This window comes from Candoia aspera, chromosome 16 (genome assembly GCF_035149785.1).
Source record: "Candoia aspera isolate rCanAsp1 chromosome 16, rCanAsp1.hap2, whole genome shotgun sequence".
Classification (NCBI taxonomy): domain Eukaryota; kingdom Metazoa; phylum Chordata; class Lepidosauria; order Squamata; family Boidae; genus Candoia; species Candoia aspera.
The window spans coordinates 4,164,147-4,182,966 of NC_086168.1; the positions used below are offsets into that span (position 1 = coordinate 4,164,147).

Genomic DNA, 18,820 nt, shown 5'->3' on the forward strand with positions numbered 1-18,820 from the left:
ACTTTATCTTCTGGATGGTGGGCAAGGATCAGCCTTTTCCCAGTGTCTTTCCAACCTGTTTCCTCCCCACTCCAATCCCTCCAGGTCATCAATGCTTTTAGACATTGCCGCAGGCACTCTTTCGTAATATCAGCGTGCTTTTTTGTGAGTCCGAGGCGGGTGCTTTGCCACGCTCTGCCACTAATTCCAAAATGCCGGATAAATACTTAATGAAGGATGGCTGAAAGCCAAGCCTCAAGTAATGTCCAACTGCTCATTTTTCCTCTCTCTGTCGGTTTGGGGAATAGCAGAACGTTCACTGAAGGTCCAAAAAAGCACAGGTTGGAAATAATATGTGCCCCATAGGCCCTTTTCTCAAATCTGTCAATTTAGTCTTTCAATGCTCAAGAGGGTGGCTCTGTCTTCGGAGGCATGAGAGCACCAAAGCATTCATGTGCTTCAAATTCTCTTGCCTCCCTATTTAGAAACCAGCAGGGGGAGACCAGATCCTTAGTGGTCATTCTGGGGTTTGAGGCGTGGGGGTGGGGGGAGCTCTTGAAAACTATGATTTGTCTTCCAAGGGGAAAGGGAAGTTCTCCAAAGTGGTTTGGTCAGTCTCTCTCGGGCTGCCTCCCCCAGCGAGGGCGATCCACACACTGAAATAATAACGGGAAGGAAGCCGCCTCCAACGGACTTCGCTCTTGATTAATTATTTTCAGCACAGACTATTTATTATCCTGTTTTTGGAGTCGCTGGGAGCTGCAGAGAGCTGGTTTGACAAAGTAGTTTCTGCAGAGAGATAAATGAGGGCCAGGCCTACCCCAGTCAATGCTTGTGGAATGTTTAGCTCGGTGATGCCCTTAAATAAGACTTCAATTAGCGTGGGAGATTTGCCCAGACACGCACACTCAAAGACACACACACACACAGCAGGGGCACGTTGGGTATGTCGGAAAAGCTATTCTAAAGGAGCTTGCTTGTTTTTCTACGTAGTAATCTTTGCTTTAGACCTTCTAGGGTTTTTTTCCCCCAAGCTGGCCTCGTTTGACTACTTCCCCGGCTTCGGATTTGCCCTCCACCTATTTCAAAATTTGCCTGCCGCTAATTAAAGCCTGTATCCAGAGATGTGGCTAATTAAAGCCTGTATCCAGAGATGTGGCTAATTAAAGCCTGTATCCAGAGATGTGGCTAATTAAAGCCTGTATCCAGAGATGTGGCTAATTAAAGCCTGTATCCAGAGATGTGGCTAATTAAAGCCTGTATCCAGAGATGTGGCTAATTAAAGCCTGTATCCAGAGATGTGGCTAATTAAAGCCTGTATCCAGAGATGTGGCTAATTAAAGCCTGTATCCAGAGATGTGGTTTTTAGATCAATATGGTGACTTTTCTTCATCCTTGCAATCAGGGACGATGTTGACTTGTTCTCCACCTTGATTTTCCCCTTGCAGACCCCGTCCATTTTTGAATTTGGCCTCCTGTGCCTAAATCTCTTCCTCTCCTTTCAGCATTCTTCCCACAGCACCCCCCCTTTTTTTTGTTTCATTGTGGCTTGGTTCACACCCTGAGTAAAGCCAGCAGGTGGTTTGTTTGGGTTTGGCTCGGCATGCTTTTCTAAACCATAAATTACGGCTGAGCTCTATGTGTGAGCCAAGCCACTCCAGATTTTTCAGCAAATCTTGGTAAAAGAAGCTTAGCCTGATGTATAACCCCAGCCTTTGTGTAGGCCAGTGTTGGCAACCATGGCAACATCCAGATGTGTGCATTTCAACTCTCAGGATTCTCAGCAATGGCTATGGTGGGAGAAGTCCACACATCTGAATATTGCTAAGATTGAGACACGCTCCCTAACCTATCCTCTACAACATAGTCAATGATGGCCAAGGCTGCTTGTTTCTCTAACTTCTCTGACATCACGGATGCTCAACCAATCAGCACAATCAACACGTTGCAATTAATTCCACATAAAAATCCCTCCCTTCCTTCCTTCCTTCCTTCCTTCCTTCCTTCCTTCCTTCGCTTTTTAAACAAACACATCAGATGAAGCTGTAATGGTATGTGGGAAAGACCTTGGGGGACGGGGCGAAGAGACTCTGCCAAGGGAACAGTCAGATAAGAGAGGGCAGAGCCCACAGCTGCTTAATGGGTGGAGAAAGAGGCTCAGGAGGGACCCTCCCTAGTTTCTCGGGCTGCAAAGGAGACGGGGGGGATGAATCTGAAGGGGAGGGTGAGATAATGGTATGTGGGGAAGACCTTGGGAGACTGGGGCAAAGAGATGCTGCCAAAAGAAGGGTCAGTCAAGGGAGGGCATAGCCAACAGTTGCATAATGGGTGGAGAAAGAGGCTCAGGAGGGACCCTCCCTAGTTTCTCGGGCTGCAAAGGAGACGGGGGGGATGAATCTGAAGGGGAGGGTGAGATAATGGTATGTGGGGAAGACCTTGGGAGACTGGGGCAAAGAGATGCTGCCAAAAGAAGGGTCAGACAAGGGAGGGCATAGCCAACAGTTGCATAATGGGTGGAGAAAGAGGCTCAGGAGGGACCCTCCCTAGTTTCTCGGGCTGCAAAGGAGACAGGGGGGATGAATCTGAAGGGGAGGGTGAGATAATGGTATGTGGGGAAGACCTTGGGAGACTGGGGCAAAGAGATGCTGCCAAAAGAAGGGTCAGACAAGGGAGGGCATAGCCAACAGTTGCATAATGGGTGGAGAAAGAGGCTCAGGAGGGACCCTCCTTAGTTTCTCGGGCTGCAAAGGAGACAGGGGGGATGAATCTGAAGGGGAGGGTGAGATAATGGTATGTGGGGAAGACCTTGGGAGACTGGGGCAAAGAGATGCTGCCAAAAGAAGGGTCAGACAAGGGAGGACAGAGCCCACAGCTGCATAATGGGTGGAGAAAGAGGCTCAGGAGGGACCCTCCCTAGTTTCTCAAGCTGTAAAGGAGACAGCGGGAGATTTGTCCTTTCAGACTTGCAAGATTCTGTCAATGAGCCTTACAGTAAAGTAGTATTAGCTCCTCTGGTCGTGTTTCCTGTCTGGTCTACCTGGCAGGGCTGACAGAAGCAAACCCTTCCTTATTGTGGACTCCTCGGTACTCTCTGAGCTTGGTTGTTTGCTTGCAGACATTTTATTACCCAACTAGGTAACATCATCACTGCTGTGTGCTATATATATTCTCCCTCACTACGCACACTTGCATTGTGGCATTTGTTACCATGCTCTGGAATGATGGCCGTCACCAGGAATGGCCCTTATGGAGAATTAGACAGGATCGTTGTAGAGGGAAAAAGAATTAACAATGGTGCTATAGTGCTTCCAGGATCAAAATATGAATTGCTGGGATATTTGACCCAAAGTGTGCTACTGCAGTTAAATTTTGCTTGCAAGAGTCTCAAACTCATTGGTAAACTAATAAGGGAGCTATTTAGTCTGGACTAAACTAAATTTGATTCAAAAGTATAAGACAATCAGACCAATAGGCTATTTAGTCTGGACTAAATAGCCTATTGGTCTGATTGTCTTATACTTTTGAATCAATAGTCATTTTAAGACTCGCGAGCTGCCCCCCCCCCCCAAGCTACAACCTCTTGCACAATATATCAATGCCAGTTTTTGTCCCGTGAAGACAGCGGCCGAGTAAGTGGAAGCATGCAGAAAAATCCAAGATAGTAAAACAATGCTTGGGGGGATTTTATTTTCACAGATGAGTTTTTATTTTACTGGAAAGTACCATTCCACTGGATCATTTCGTATTTTAGCCCCTACCTCGGATTGGGCCCAGGGCAGTTACCCCCTCAGAAAAAGACTTGATCCTGAACCCTTTCTGGCACAGTAGATTAGCAAAGTCCTGAATACAAAATGAAAAACACAATGGGGTCAACCCTTGAATTTAGAAATGGTGCGGAAAGCATTTCTTTATAATCAGGCTAAAAGGGACAGCAACTTTTTTTAGCTGCTGATAGCGGTCAGCAGTCTTTGCAGTCACCTTTGAATCTGTCCCAAAGTCATTCCCTTCTGCGGTAGAGTTGACTTGCCTCCATCAAGACAGAAAAGCATCTCCCTTTGATCTTCTAACCCTCCAGATATGCTGCTTTGATCTCTTCCTTCCCTGAGTTCCTGCAGTATTGCTAGATAATTTTCTGAAGCCTTCAGCCCAAATGCTGCTGGGATTGGATCCAAGAACCTGAACTACAGGCCTGTCCTTCAGGGATCTAGGATGTTTGAGGATAGTGTAGTCCCACATCTGATCTCAACCAAGTCTCTTTCCAGCTCTAGTTGTGCAGGAGATTGAAAATCAGCCAGTTATTTTTTTTTTAAAAAAAACTTTTCATGCCCAGTAGGTTCACAAACAATTTACTGTTCCTGTCATGCCTTCCTTGATTGCTTTGTGCTTACAGATTTCTGGAGGAAGAAGGAGAAGCAGTAGGACTGATGGGAGTGCTAAGACAGATACCTTGAAAAAAAGTTCTTAGGGCATGCTATGCCAGCGAGAAGCACTGGATATCTACAACAGGAGGCAAAAGGGGAGCAATTTTGCCCACTAATACCACCGCACTAGGAAATTGGGCTTCTTGTTTCTGCCAAAATGTGAATTCGGTGTAGGAGCCCCGTGCAAATAAATTTCACACCTCTACCAGACAATAAAAAAGGGGAAAGCATTGGATTGCATTGGCCAGGCAGTTTCTTTGTGTTTTATTACATGGAACGTGCTACGTAAATACGCAAGAACCACAATATAATTGTAAAAAACCACCTGCTTTGATTTCTGTCCACTCAAGGCAGCTGACAATCAAAATTAAAAACATAAGTTGTTCAAGTCTGGCACAAGAACTTAAATTTTGGCTCATTAATTGAAACAAAAAGGGCTGGCTGACAAGGAATCCCTCTCTCTTTTCTTAAAACTGGAAAGGGTAGGAGCTGAATATAGATCTAGATCTGAGGAGCAGCTGTTCCAAGATTGCTTGGGGTGACAAACAGCATAGAAATCACATTTTTTTAAAAAAAAGAAATAATTAAAGCAGCCAAATGAAGCCGTAGTATGCTGTCTTAAAATCCCAAGAGGTTGTATGTCACTTCATTTGCAGATTCCAAGTCTACATGGATGATTTAGCTGACATACCTTCAGCATTGTGAAGATGAGATGCATGTTTAATAGGTAAAGGTAAAGGTTTCCCTTGACATTAAGTCCAGTCGTGTCTGACTCTAGGGGGCGGTGCTCATCTCCATTTCAAAGCCGAAGAGCCGGCGTTTGTCCAAAGACACTTCCTCCGTGGTCATGTGGCCAGCATGACTACACGGAACACCGTTACCTGCCCGCCGAAGTGGTACCTATTAATCTACTCACGTTTGCATGTTTTCAAACTGCTAGGTTGGCAGGAGCTGGGACTAGCAACGGGAGCTCACCCTGTCACGCGGATTCGAACCGCCGACCTTCCGATCGGCAAGCTCAGCAGCGCAGCGGTTTAACCCGCAGCGCCACCGCGTCCCATGTTTAATAGGATTCTCTAAATTCCCCATTATCCACTTGAGGTTACAGGTCTAACAAAATCAGGCTGTATATACATGTGGAGGAGTATATCTGCCATATCCATCCATCCAGAAGGAAGATGACTCTGAACTTAAGATAATAGAAGGGAGAGAGATGGAGACGGGATGGACGGATGGACGGATGGGAGAACCATGCAAAAATCCCTGTGTGGTGTCAAGTCTCCCCACTTGACCAATCTAGGGTTGCCAACTCCTGCTGAAGCCAAAACTCCTCCCTGTGTCCATTAGATATGTCTGTGTGATACAGTTGCATTACACACTCCTCCATAAGGGCATAGCTTGGAGAAAACAAATCACCTCTACATTGCTTGAAATAATTACTAATTAAAATTAATTGTCTGTAAAATAAAGTAACCCATTTACTAAATTAATTGATCTCCCTCTCCATGTACCACACGTACAATCTCTTTTACACACACACACACATACACAGAATAACCCACTCTCTCGCCCAGAAGATTAAAGGCCCATCCTTTATTCTTCTGCCTCCTTTCAAACAGAAACCACAAAAATGAAGGAGGTTGGATAAGGGGATGGGGTGCCTGCGACGAGAAGGGAAGAAAGAGGGACCAAGGTGGATGGAGGTGAAGCAAGAGGAAAAGATAACTGGACAGGGAAGAGAGAAGGTGAAAGAAGAGGGTTAGAGAGAGTGAGTAAGGGGTTAAATTCACCAGGCAAGCTTATCTTTTCTGCATCCCATGGAACAGGATGGGCTTCTTCCTCACTTCAGGAGCCAGGCCAGGAGAGAGGTTGCTTTTGGCAAACCGTGTCATAGCGTAGCTTGAACTGTAGGACACAGATGAGGTCTTGAAAAAAGAGAGACAGTGACTGTTCTCTTTGCCAATCCCATTGCACCAAGCAGGACTCAGAATTAGCTGCATCTGCTGGGCTCAAACCATGAGAAGAGTTTTTGTTACTGGGCTTAGCCTTTCTAGCAATGCTTGGTCAGCTGTTCCAGAGGCTAAGCTGGGACATCTGTTTTCCTAATCCAGGAGGCTTCTAACCTGCTTCCAAAGGTTAGAAGCAACAATTAACCTCAGGCGAGACCTGGAATATCTTTTTATTAGTGGTTCAGTTGAGAAATTATATCTCAGTTTAGACATTTGTACCACTGTGGCTTGTGCTAAACATACTTTCAATTCCTGGCTCCAGTTTCATCTTCCAGATGTAGAAGCGAATGATTGGTTGATTCATTGGTTGAATGAATGAATGGATTGATTTGATTTGATTTGATTTGATTTGTATCCCATCTTTATCTGTACAACTCAAGGCAGTGTGGATAATGCTGCCACCTCCTATTTTTCCCCTAACGACAGCCCTTGTGAAGTGAGTCGGGCTGAGAGGAAATGACTGGCCCGAAGTTACCTAGCTGGCTTCTGTACCTAAGGGATGACTAGCCATCATGTTCTGGTGGTTCAGTTGCTTCTGTTTCTTCCTTTCCCCCATTTAATCTTTATTTTGGGTGCTTACCTCCATATCCTGTCTCTCCTCTGGAAGCACAAGGTTGTGTCCCTGAGGTCCACCACCTTCTTTGATCCCACCCCAACCGTAACCCATAGAAGCAGGGTTCAGCTGAAAGACCCACATCATCGTTGAAGTCCATGATCACCTGGTCTTGCTGGACATAGGCCAGAGGCCTGGTCCATCATCTTCAAACCACGTTTTATGGCTTTTGTATTGTCACTGGATTGCAGATCATTGGTGTACTTAGTGTATTACCTGTTTTGTACCAGTAAGGTAAAGGTAAAGGTTTCCCTTGACATGAAGTCCAGTCGTGTCCGACTCTAGGGGGCGGAGCTCATCTCCGTTTCAAAGCCGAAGAGCCGGCGTTTGTCCAAAGACACTTCCTCCATGGTCATGTGGCCGGCATGACTAAACGGAGTGCCGTTACCTGCCCGCCGAAGCAGTACCTATTAATCTACTCACATTGGCATGTTTTTGAACTGCTAGGTTGGCAGGAGCTGGGACTCGCAACGGGAGCTCACCCCGTCATGCAGATTCAAACCACCGACCTTCCAATCGGCAAGCTCAGCAGCTTAACCTGCAGCGCACCACGTCCCTTAGTTTTTATCAGGCTGAAGGTAGCATAGTGACCTTAAGATAATCACCCACATCGCCTTTTCATCATTACAGAGGACCCCACAGATGATGTTCATCTGTGCTCTGCATTGTGTCTAACCTCTAGCCATGCTATTTGGAGCTGATGTGTGTTGGAGCCCAACCAGTATTTGAGAGGACCACAAATTCTGCTTCCCTAATGATTAAATAAATATGGACGTTGATTTGATGGTCAGTTCAAAAGCAGTGACTTTCTCATGTTGTTAGTTCCTGGTTCTGTAGAAGGGGAAATGCCATTCTTAATTATCATACCATGTTACTGTGAATTTAATCACTGTCATGGAGTTATCTACCCCTTCTTGCATCCATAAAGAAACAGGGCAAAGGTTGGTCTCATTTTCAGGAGCCAGTAAAACAGATTGGACGTTTCTAGCAGATTCACAAGCACCTGTTACTCTTTGTACTGGATGTCTGTCAACCGTATATTTACCAACACGCTTGGTCACCACAGGTGATCAGGAATTCTGAGCAGGTGAGCGACAATTTGGGGTGGCTTTTACCACAGCTAGCTCAGAAACCGAGCCAAGGCTGGAGGGATCCTTCCCATGCCTCCTCCATTTGCAGAAGATCCATCGATCTTTCCACATCCCGTGGAATTGCTGTTATTTACCAGGCTAGTAATAAATGCACAGGAAGAGATTTCTTTCAGTGGTAGAGAATCTATGTAGCTTGGGGTTGAACGGTTGGGTTTGTGGTGTTCTCTGAGCTTGGTTGTTTTCCTGCAGACCTTTTATTACCAGGCTAGATAACGTCATCAGCGCGCAAGGGATGTATTTGCAAGGATGAATGTAACATAGCTTAGATAGCATAGCCCAAAGCTCCCGTCTCATCTTTCTCCCTAAATCTTGATTGCACAACCAAAAGTGGAACCTGTTTAGCCGAGGTAAAAGGATGATGAATGGTCAACAGACAGGGCATTAGAAAATGGGGGCCAGAATGGTTAAGAGAAAAGACCTCTTTTCTTCTCCCTGAATGCAGAGCTCAGCCTTTCAGGTTGATTGCCAGTACAGTTAAGGCGAGCCGAAGTGAGGTGTTGGGGTTTTTTTGCACAATACCTTCTTCACATTTCATGCTGTCTTCGTAACTGCTGGCTTACCTCATTTTAAAGGCAGCTAGACAGATCTGTGGGCCTAAAAACAACCCTGTTGTTGGGGGCATCTTAACCCTGCCTTCTCCAAACCAGTGCCCTTCCAGGCTCTCAGAGAAAGGAATATTTGGGGTTGCAATAGATGTTTAGATACCTGGGGTGTATCTAGGTGGGAGAGGAAGGGTTATCTGAATCTCCACATTCATAGACTGTGTACTTGTGAACTCAGTTGCTGGAAGACAGAAGGGAGAACCGTGTCCTGCTTGTGGGCTCATGCAGAAGGCACCTGGTTGGACACCACAAGAATGAGGATTCAGAAGAACCACATTTATGACCCAAGTCTGTCCTTCTGTCCTCAAACTTAAGTATGAAGCATTCTGAAATCTATCTGGAGATACCCACAAATTCCCTAGTTCTCTAAGATCACCCCTCCAGATGAGATCATTAAATCACACTTCCAATATGGCAGTCTCCAGATGGGTTTGAATGACAGCTAGGGGCGGAGGGGAGGTGGAACATCTGGAGGCAGTGGGCTGGGATCACTTGATGAAAAAGTAGGATATTTGAGGTTAGAAGTTAGGATTATGCCCCCCCCCAATTTTCTTTTGTTCTAGGCCTAGGCCAGGCTGAAATTTGAGAAATCACTGCAGGCTCCAAGAAGGAACCACTTAACACAGGTTGATTTTGAGAGAGTTTCGTTTGGATGGGGTTTCCGAACGCAAAGAATCAGGCAGCAGAGGTGAATACAGACACAGAGAGGCATGGACAAGACTTTCTGAAAGGTGGTAGCCAGATCTTCAGAGAGGAGAGAAACATACCTGTTTTGAACTGGGACATCTGCTGCAGCTCAGCTCTCAAAACAGAGCAAGCCAGCATATATTTCCAAATCAATTGTCAAGTGCAGGGTTCCTCAACCAGGGTTCTGTGGCACCCTCGGGTTCCATGAGAGGTCACTAGGGGTTCCCTGGGAGATCCCAATTTATTTAAAAAATTATTTCAAATTCGGGCAACTTCACATTAAAGAGGTAAGTTCCATTCTTCATTTTTAGTTTAAGAATACTGTTCGTGCACCTAGACAGGCCTACCTGTGAAACGAATACAATTTTGTAACTATCTTTGAGCCTGAATGGGCAGGGGTTCCCCGAGGCCTGAAAAGTATTTCAAGGGTTCCTGCAGGGTCAAAAGGTTGAAAAAGGCTGGTCTAGAGTGTATAGGCAAATAGATGCAGCTTTAATTGATTTAAGTACATGCAGAGTGGATGGAACCTTTTTCTAAAATGGGTAACAACCTTAAAACTAAGGAGAAGATAAATCAGCAGGGGAGTCGTGAAGCATCTGCCCTCAGGGGACAGAGAAGGAGAAAGTCCACCATTTCCAACAGACTTCAGTTTTCAATCTTGCCCAAATGTATACATAGAAAAAGACAAAGCGGGGCAGAGGGAAAATTGGGGTATTCATGGGTTTCTTTAGAAATTGCATTGATTTTACTGGTGTTTCTTGCTTGGCAGCGTTTGTGCATTTCCAGCATGTGGCCTTTGGGCATCTTGATTATGAAATCTTTGGAAAGAGGAAAGAAAATGGATTTCCACTGATGCGAGCTGACCGTATTTGGGGGCAGGGGTACAAGCATTCTGCACGTTCACCAAATGCTCTCTCAAGGTTTCCGTGACACTCTTGGGAGGAAAATCAGAGGAAAGGGCCATTTTCATTCACGACAATTCCATCGTCTAATCTGGCTTTCTCCCCACCCTGATGATCATCAGGGGCAGAACTTTCAGTAGCCATCAGGATTAGAGATGAGCCCAGGGCTGGAATCTGGGAAGAAGTGGACTATATAATGTAACTTTAAAGCAAGTGGAAAGAGATCAAGTTTCCTAGTACTTGCTGTAAAGAAGATTGGAAGTCTCTTCTTTAACCCTTCCTTCCTTCCTTCCTTCCTTCCTTCCTTCCTCTCCCCCTCCCCTCCCCCTCCCCTCCTTCTCCTCCTTCTCCCCTCCATCATCACCATCATCATCCCTTCTCCCCCTTCTCCTCCTCCTCCTCCCGTTTTGCACTTTTTATTCTTTTTCCTTTCTACTTTTCTTTTAGATTTTAGTTTGTATTATCCTTTACGATTGTTAAAATCTTCAATAAAAGGGATTGGAGATGAGCCACCAAAGCACACACCTGTCTGAGCTCTGATTAGTAACATGTATCTCTTTAGAACATTTATGTGGCTGCCCAACTCAAACAACGTGATTCTGGGTGGTGGTAAAAAAAAACCGCCAACAAAACACAAAAGGAAACAGGCCGTGCTGCTGAAAGAAAACAGGGAAAGGGCAATCAGAAGTGGGAACTCTGCTCATCCTAACTCAAGTGCCCAGGGGAAGACTCAGGTCTTCACTGCCTGTAATGGTCTGTGGGAATGGCCTTGGGAGACAGGGGGAAGAGCTGTAGACTAGGCAACAGACAGATAAGAGGCAGCTGAGCCCACAGAAAGGAAAGGGTGTGGCAAACATCTCAGAAGGGACCCTCCCTAGTTTCTTGGACCGTAAAGGGAGATGGGAGGAAAAGATGTACCTTCAGACTTTCAAGATTCTGTTATATAACCTTACAATAAAGATAGAGCTAGTACTCCTGGGTGTGCTTCTTGTCTGGACTACCTCGCTGTCACTGCCTTTCTAAAGGCCCATAGGATCGGGTCAGCTGTATCGGGGGGGCGGGGAATCATTTGCAAGGGGCAGGGGCTCCCACCAAGAAGACCCGCCTCCTGGGTCCCACAAGACAACATCCTTTCAAAGAAGGGCCCCAAGCGTACCTTTCCTATTGCGTGGCCTGGGCAGATTCTATGGGAAACGGTGGTCCTGCGAATAGTTTTATTAGGGAAAAAGGTCAAGGAGGGCAGCACAAGAATTCCAACCAGTGTTCTCGTTACTAGACCTATAGGCACCTCAAAGTCATTAGCTTTTCGTGGGCTTCCCCTCCCAGTCTTTTGGTGTAAGGGGAAAAAGACTGCTCTTTCTTCAGAGCAGGTGGATTGACCACACCCAGATGTCATTAACAGGGCAGCTGAGACTTGCTTTATTGGATTGTTTCGAAGTTCACCTTGCTGGCAGGGAATTACAGGAATTGTCACCCATTATCGAGAGATGTTCTGGCAATTGTCCTGAAATAGCTTTCTTCTCCCCGGCACCCAACCTTTTGGCCTGACTCCTCCTTTTCCCCATTCTTCTCCTTGTCACAGGAGGATACCATGGAGGTAGAAGAATTCTTGAAAGAGGCAGCGGTAATGAAAGAAATCAAACATCCAAATTTGGTGCAATTACTGGGTAAGTGACATAAATGCCAAGCAGGGCGACGTGGACTGGAGACCCTGCGTGGCGCTATGGATGTTAAGAAGCCAATAAGCTGCTTACTGCACCGTAGCTTCATGTAGAGATGTTTCAATTCTTTGTCAGTGGCTGGCAATTTATTGCCAGGAGAAAAAAAGCAGAACAAGGCTTTTAATGAATTCTTCTTATGTGCCTTTCATCTGTGGAAGGCCTAAAGCTTCGGTGGATATCTGGGGAGAAATTCCTTTTTGCCTCCTCTCTCCAGCATTGCACTAAGGTCAGCAGAGGAAGCCTGCCAAAGATTTGGGTTTCGTTTTAGGTTCTTTTTGCTTATTTTTCAGGCGTGTGCACGAGGGAGCCGCCATTTTATATCATCACCGAATTCATGACCTATGGGAATCTGCTGGATTATTTGCGGGATTGTAACAGGCAAGAGGTGAATGCTGTGGTGCTCCTCTACATGGCCACCCAGATTTCCTCTGCCATGGAGTATCTGGAGAAGAAGAATTTCATCCACAGGTAGGGCAGAGAATGCCCGCTCCTTTCCCAGACTGGTCTTCCAGTGTCTACCATTGCAACATTCAACCGTTGCAATGCTCAGCTGTTGAACTGTAACATCACGCCTTCCACATTTGTAAAGTTTCAGCAGGCCAAGTGTGGCAGATTTATACCAGGGGGTCTTTGCTAGCAGCTCGCAAAGGAGGGCAGAAGACGAGGCTCCTGGTTCTTCTTCAGCTGCAGATGAAGCCCTTTCTTTGAGTCCTTTGGTCTCCAGCTGTTGAAGGCAACTTCTAATGGGGTTAGAGCTCTCAACAGCCTCCCAATCTACACCGGCACCCTGTGGGGCGAGTTTCTTGACATTTGGGGAGGGGGGCTATTTGGAACGGGAGGGGGAGGCTGAGGCAGAGTATTCCCATTCCCATCTTTAACACACACACACCTACACCCAAAGCTTAAATCAAATTACACAATTCCCGGAAGGCTGGGTGATGGTCATTTAGACACTGGTGATGGTTTAAGGTGTTGAGTCAGTGGCTTCACCTCCTGGTGTGCTATTTTCCTTTTAGAAACCTAAGCAGGTTAAAAGCATACCAGGAAGCTGAAAAAGGGGTAGGTGCACTGCAGTTGTCCAACAGGCAAGAAATCACCTTCTGATTTCATGTGATGTGTCCCTGGCTGCTCCTTTTATAACAAGGAGAGAAAATCATCTCGATCCATTCCTTCCCACGGGGTGAATAATTCCATCAGCTTCTTCCAGGTTCTTCCTCTCAGCTAACCAAGGAGCAAATGATTTAGCCTTTGACAAAAGGCCATCTCCCTAATCAGCTTGGTCATCTTTTCTGCACCCTTTCGCAACTTGGCAATATCCGTTGGATCAGGGGACAATCTGAGAGTGCTATGCCATATATCTTTATGGTATCTTTGTCATTTTAGAGTATGGAGATGGCCTTGAAGAAAATATGGGGCAACCATTTGTGAAACATGAGCTTAGCCCAGGGAAACAGGAAGGGGTGAGAAAGAAACTCAAGATGGCCCTGCCTTGACTTTCTTTGGTATAAGAGGGAAGGGAGGGAAGGGGAAGCACTGTCAGGCTTTCAATATTCTATCATGATAGCCGATATCCATAACATAGAGCTCAAGCATCTCTTGTGTCTGTTTCCTGGTCTACCTCAAAGGGTTGCCAATAATACAATAGGCAACGTAGAGAATGCTGGCCTCATTTGTGACTGTCTCAGCTTGAACTACGTACAGTTCCCTGGGACAAGAACAAAGCTGTAGTTGATGGAAGCCCCTTAGTTTTTGACCCAAGGTGGGTCCAATGTTTTGTTTTTTTTCCTCTTTGGCATCTGCACACAAAGTCCCACATCCCAGAAGCATCGTGCTGAGATGCTCTGGAAGATCTGTTAATGCTGTGTTTCTGTCTGCTATGGGTCTCCTAGCAAAGACTTCTATGACCTCCTTTGCTCTCCCCTCTGTGTTTTGCACAGTAGAGGTGAGCTGGTGTTTCTGAAGCCTTTGTGATTTTGTAATAAGGCCCGTGATGAAACCATCCTTCCCATTCATCGTAGCTCTTTGTGAGATAAGTCTCTCCATTGTGTCTCCAGGAACGGAAAAATTGCCCATGACACTCCTGTTCTCCTACTATTAGAACAGCTTGAATGCAGCTTCTGCTTGCTCCATTTTCTTTTCCTCTCTCTCTCTTACTCTTTCTTGAATTTTTCCCCCCCCAAATGCTTCTTCGTGGTGACGTCCATCCTTCACTCACCTTGTCACCGGTGGCTTTCACGATTCTTTCCCCCGTTATTTTCTGAGCTGTATCTCTCTCCCACTCCCTATTAACCATCTCTGCAAGTTGTCCTGACTGTCTGCAGGATTTTGACCTTTAAGCAAGCTGTAATTACTGTTAGTGCTTTGCATTCTTTGTCTGGAGAAATCGTCTCTGATCGCCGTAATCACGGAGCCTAGTGGGAGATTTGATCAACTCTTCCTGCCGTGTAAAAGGTCCCTTCTTATATCGCCAGAACCGAGAGAAATTTGGGACTCTCTCCCAGGCACGGTGGGGGTGGAAGCTGCCAAGATCCTTCTCTGTGACTTTGAAAGCTGGCTGATGTTCTGGGGTGCGCCCCGGTTTGAAAAGCCCCTTAAGCATCAAGCATGGCCAAGAAAGCCAAATTGACGTAGACTTCAGTGAGTTTCAAGACAAAGAACGTGGGGTTCAGAGTGCAGAATCTTGAGCATTTTTGAGGACCACACTCACCGCAGCTCACGAGGCAGCATGCAGTCTTAAAACAAACATGTACGGCGTGAAAAAACCAACAATCCAATACATCCACCCCCCCAAGCAAGATATCAAAACATTAGTGACAGTATCAATAAATAGCACGCTAATGATGATAAGGTAACAACTCAGCAAATCACCAGCTGATGGGTGATTCCCAAAGACTCTTGAGAAGCTGGATTTCCACTAACTTCTTGAAAGCGATTAACACTGAGCAGGGATGATATACATCATGGGCAGTAGGGGAAATCTGCAAGGAGATGACCCCAGTTCTTCTTGTCAAATGGAGAAATGTGCCACTCTGAAATTTTGCAGTCCCACGGCTGGTCGTAGAGTCTCAGCCAGGGTTGGGTATCCTGGGGCAGCGTGTACCCCCAGTTCCTTTTTTGGCCTCCTTAATTCTTCCTAAATGCACCCCCGCAGCTTGGCTTCTGATTTTGGTGGAGTAATGCAGAAATAACTTCTCCCCCCACTCAACCCCCCGTGAGAAAATACCCCCAGAGCAGTGTTTCTCAACCCTGGCCACTTGAAGACGTGTGGACTTCAGCTCCCAGAATGCCCCAGCCTTTTTTGTTGCTGCTACAGCTTTCTCTCTGGGTTTTCCTAACTTGCAGTCTTGTTTCCTCTCCAAATTGTATTAACCTGGGCTCCTGCTTTCTCTGGCAGTTTTTAAAATCATCGTTCTCTTGGCATTTTCTTAACTTGCCTTCTCTTGGCATTTTCTTAACCTTACTCCTGCTTTCCCCTGAAGTTTTTTTAAGCTGCTTTCTCCTGGCATTTTCTTAACTTGCCTTCTCTTGGCATTTTCTTAACTTGCCTTCTCTCGGCATTTTCTTAACTTGCCTTCTCTTGGCATTTTCTTAACTTGCCTTCTCTCGGCATTTTCTTAACTTGCCTTCTCTTGGCATTTTCTTAACTTGTCTTCTCTTGGCATTTTCTTAACTTGTCTTCTCTTGGCATTTTCTTAACTTGCCTTCTCTCGGCATTTTCTTAACTTGCCTTCTCTCGGCATTTTCTTAACTTGCCTTCTCTCGGCATTTTCTTAACTTGCCTTCTCTCGGCATTTTCTTAACTTGCCTTCTCTCGGCATTTTCTTAACTTGCCTTCTCTCGGCATTTTCTTAACTTGCCTTCTCTCGGCATTTTCTTAACTTGCCTTCTCTCGGCATTTTCTTAACTTGCCTTCTCTCGGCATTTTCTTAACTTGCCTTCTCTTGGCATTTTCTTAACTTGCCTTCTCTCGGCATTTTCTTAACTTGCCTTCTCTTGGCATTTTCTTAACTTGCCTTCTCTCGGCATTTTCTTAACTTGCCTTCTCTTGGCATTTTCTTAACTTGCCTTCTCTCGGCATTTTCTTGTCTTCTCTCAGCATTTTCTTAACTTGCCTTCCCTTGGTATTTTCTTAACTTGCCTTCCCTTGGTGTTTTCTTAACCTTACTCCTGCTTTCCCCTGAAGTTTTTTTAAGCTGCTTTCTCCTGGCATTTTCTTAACTTGCCTTCTCTCGGCATTTTCTTAACCTTACTCCTGCTCTCCTTTGAAGTTTTTTTTTTTAAGCTGCTTTCTCTCGGCATTTTCTTGACTTGCCTTCTCTCGGCATTTTCTTGACTTGCCTTCTCTCGGCATTTTCTTGTCTTCTCTCAGCATTTTCTTGACTTTACTCCTGCTCTCCTTTGAAGTTTTTTTTTTAAGCTGCTTTCTCTCGGCATTTTCTTAACCTTACTCCTGCTCTCCTTTGAAGTTTTTTTTTTTAAGCTGCTTTCTCTCGGCATTTTCTTGACTTGCCTTCTCTCGGCATTTTCTTGACTTTACTCCAGCTTTCCCTCGAAGTGTTCTTAAGCTGCTTTCTCTCAGCATTTCCTCAACAGCAGTCTTTTTTTGCCTCTGCAGAGACCTTGCTGCCCGGAACTGCCTTGTGGGGGAGAACCATCTGGTGAAGGTGGCCGACTTTGGCCTAAGCCGATTGATGACCGGGGATACTTACACTGCCCATGCTGGGGCCAAGTTCCCTATCAAGTGGACTGCACCGGAAAGCCTCGCGTACAACAAATTCTCTATCAAATCTGACGTCTGGGGTAAGAGCTCAAAGCCGTCTTAAAGCTGCTGGATCAGGGCCAGGCAGGCGTTTTTAGGCTGGGGGGGGGCATTTATTTTTAAGTGCCATGCCAGCGTGGGGGAGTGATCTCCTAAACTTGTACGATGAAGGTTGTTGCTCCTGATGTATTTAATAATTTCTTCCTTTTGACACATTGAAAAACACAATCCAGGGACAAATTTGCGGCGGAGAGGATACAGGTCTGCCCAACGGGTCATGCCTGTTTAGCTTGAAAGAAGATAGGCATGAATGGGTGGATGGGTGAATGAATCTCTCCATAGAAGAGAATCTCTGGAGCTCGGGGTTGATCTGTGCTGTCCCTGGTGCTCCCTGAGCTTGGTTGTTGGCTTGCAGACGTTGCATGACCAGACTAGGTAGCATCATCAGTGCTGGTGAGGGTGGGGTGTGCTTTTCCAAGATCAGCCACGGTTGCCTACATGCTGTCATCTAGACAGGCATCCCGATCCAGTACTTCGTTGGAAACCACATGCCCCACCTGTTAACTAGCTCTTTTCATTAGAAGTGGCCAGAGAAAGAGGGAGGTCTATCTACACGTGTGACCACTTAACTGAAGGCATTAGTAATATCTGGGCACAGTGTGCAGATGTGCCCAAATCAAATCAAATCAGATCAGTCTTTATTACGGTCATAGACCAGCAGGCAAATATGTACAGCTTTGTGGATGTGTTTATTTTTCTACCAAATGCTTTTTTAAAATTTATGCCGAAGGAGCGAATCTCACCCGTTTTCACTGACTGACATTCTTCTCAGCTCTGCAACCCCCCCTCTCATCTTCCCTCGCTGTTTCCATCTTGCCCCCAGCTCTGTGCACACCAAAATCTGAGAAAGGACGGCTTTGTATTCACTGCAGAACCATGCACATATTCCTCTAATCCCAGATGGGGTTAAAGAGAGCAGCTGGCTTAATCTTGCCTTCTCCGAGTTTGGACTTTGTTGTAACTTTATAAAAAGCAACCTTCTTCTAGCAAAAAAACCCATTCCAGCTGCTTTTTCATCTTTGGATTTCTTTCTTTCTAAAGAAACAACATATTTCTTCCCCATGTCCTGCTGCCTGGGGACGGAGGTCTAATAAAGAAATATCTTGGAAATAACCAGCCTGAAATGACCGGTGGTTATTCCTCTCATAATACAAGAGGTGCTTTCTGTTTTTGAGACGCAGCAGCTGCCTTCTCTTCAGTTAAGGGGCAGATGCATCAGGCTGCTGAGCTGAAGCGAGAGAATACGTGGGGGAATTTGATATTTATTTAACTGCCTTCGGGGATCCAGGAAGACCTTCTCCTTTCTCCAAGCCCTTGAAAGGTGGTTTCAGTGAGACGGACTTCAAAAGCATAATTTCTCTGTTCCTGCCACCTTCCTGTTTTACCTCTCAGCTGGGAGTTTGAAACAGATGGCCAGCTGAAGAGGTCTGCCTTCATTCTGTCCTCTCGAGACCAACCTGGGAAGGCTGCTGGAGAATAGCTGAAGTCTCAGCCTCACTAGGTAGACTGGACCAAGAAATCAGCTTTATGTGTGTGTGTGTTTATTCGTTCAGTCGCTTCCGACTCTCTGTGACTTCGTGGACCAGCCCACGCCAGAGCTTCCTGTCGGTCGTCAACACCCCCAGCTCCCCCAGGGATGAGTCCGTCCCCTCTAGTATGTCATCCATCCACCTTGCCCTTGATCGGCCCCTCTTCCTTTTGCCCTCCACTCTCCCCAGCATCAGCATCTTCTCCAGGGTGTCCTGTCTTCTCATTATGTGGCCAAAGTATTTCAGTTTTGCCTTTAATATCATTCCCTCAAGTGAGCAGTCTGGCTTGATTTCCTGGAGGATGGACTGGTTGGATCTTCTTGCAGTCCAAGGCACTCTCAGAATTTTCCTCCAACACCACAGTTCAAAAGCATCGATCTTCCTTCT

The 18,820-nt window shown here is 46.0% G+C and overlaps 1 protein-coding gene across 2 annotated transcripts in view; it reads left to right on the forward strand.

Annotated features, from left to right (window-relative positions):
- ABL1 (ABL proto-oncogene 1, non-receptor tyrosine kinase) overlaps positions 1-18,820 on the forward strand; it is a 135,860-nt gene that overhangs the window by 105,009 nt on the left and 12,031 nt on the right. For both annotated transcript variants that reach the window (XM_063316014.1, XM_063316015.1), the window contains exons 5-7: positions 11,947-12,031; positions 12,376-12,553; positions 16,701-16,885. In XM_063316014.1, coding sequence (XP_063172084.1) covers positions 11,947-12,031; positions 12,376-12,553; positions 16,701-16,885 — 448 coding nt within the window. The remainder of the gene's footprint in view (positions 1-11,946; positions 12,032-12,375; positions 12,554-16,700; positions 16,886-18,820) is intronic.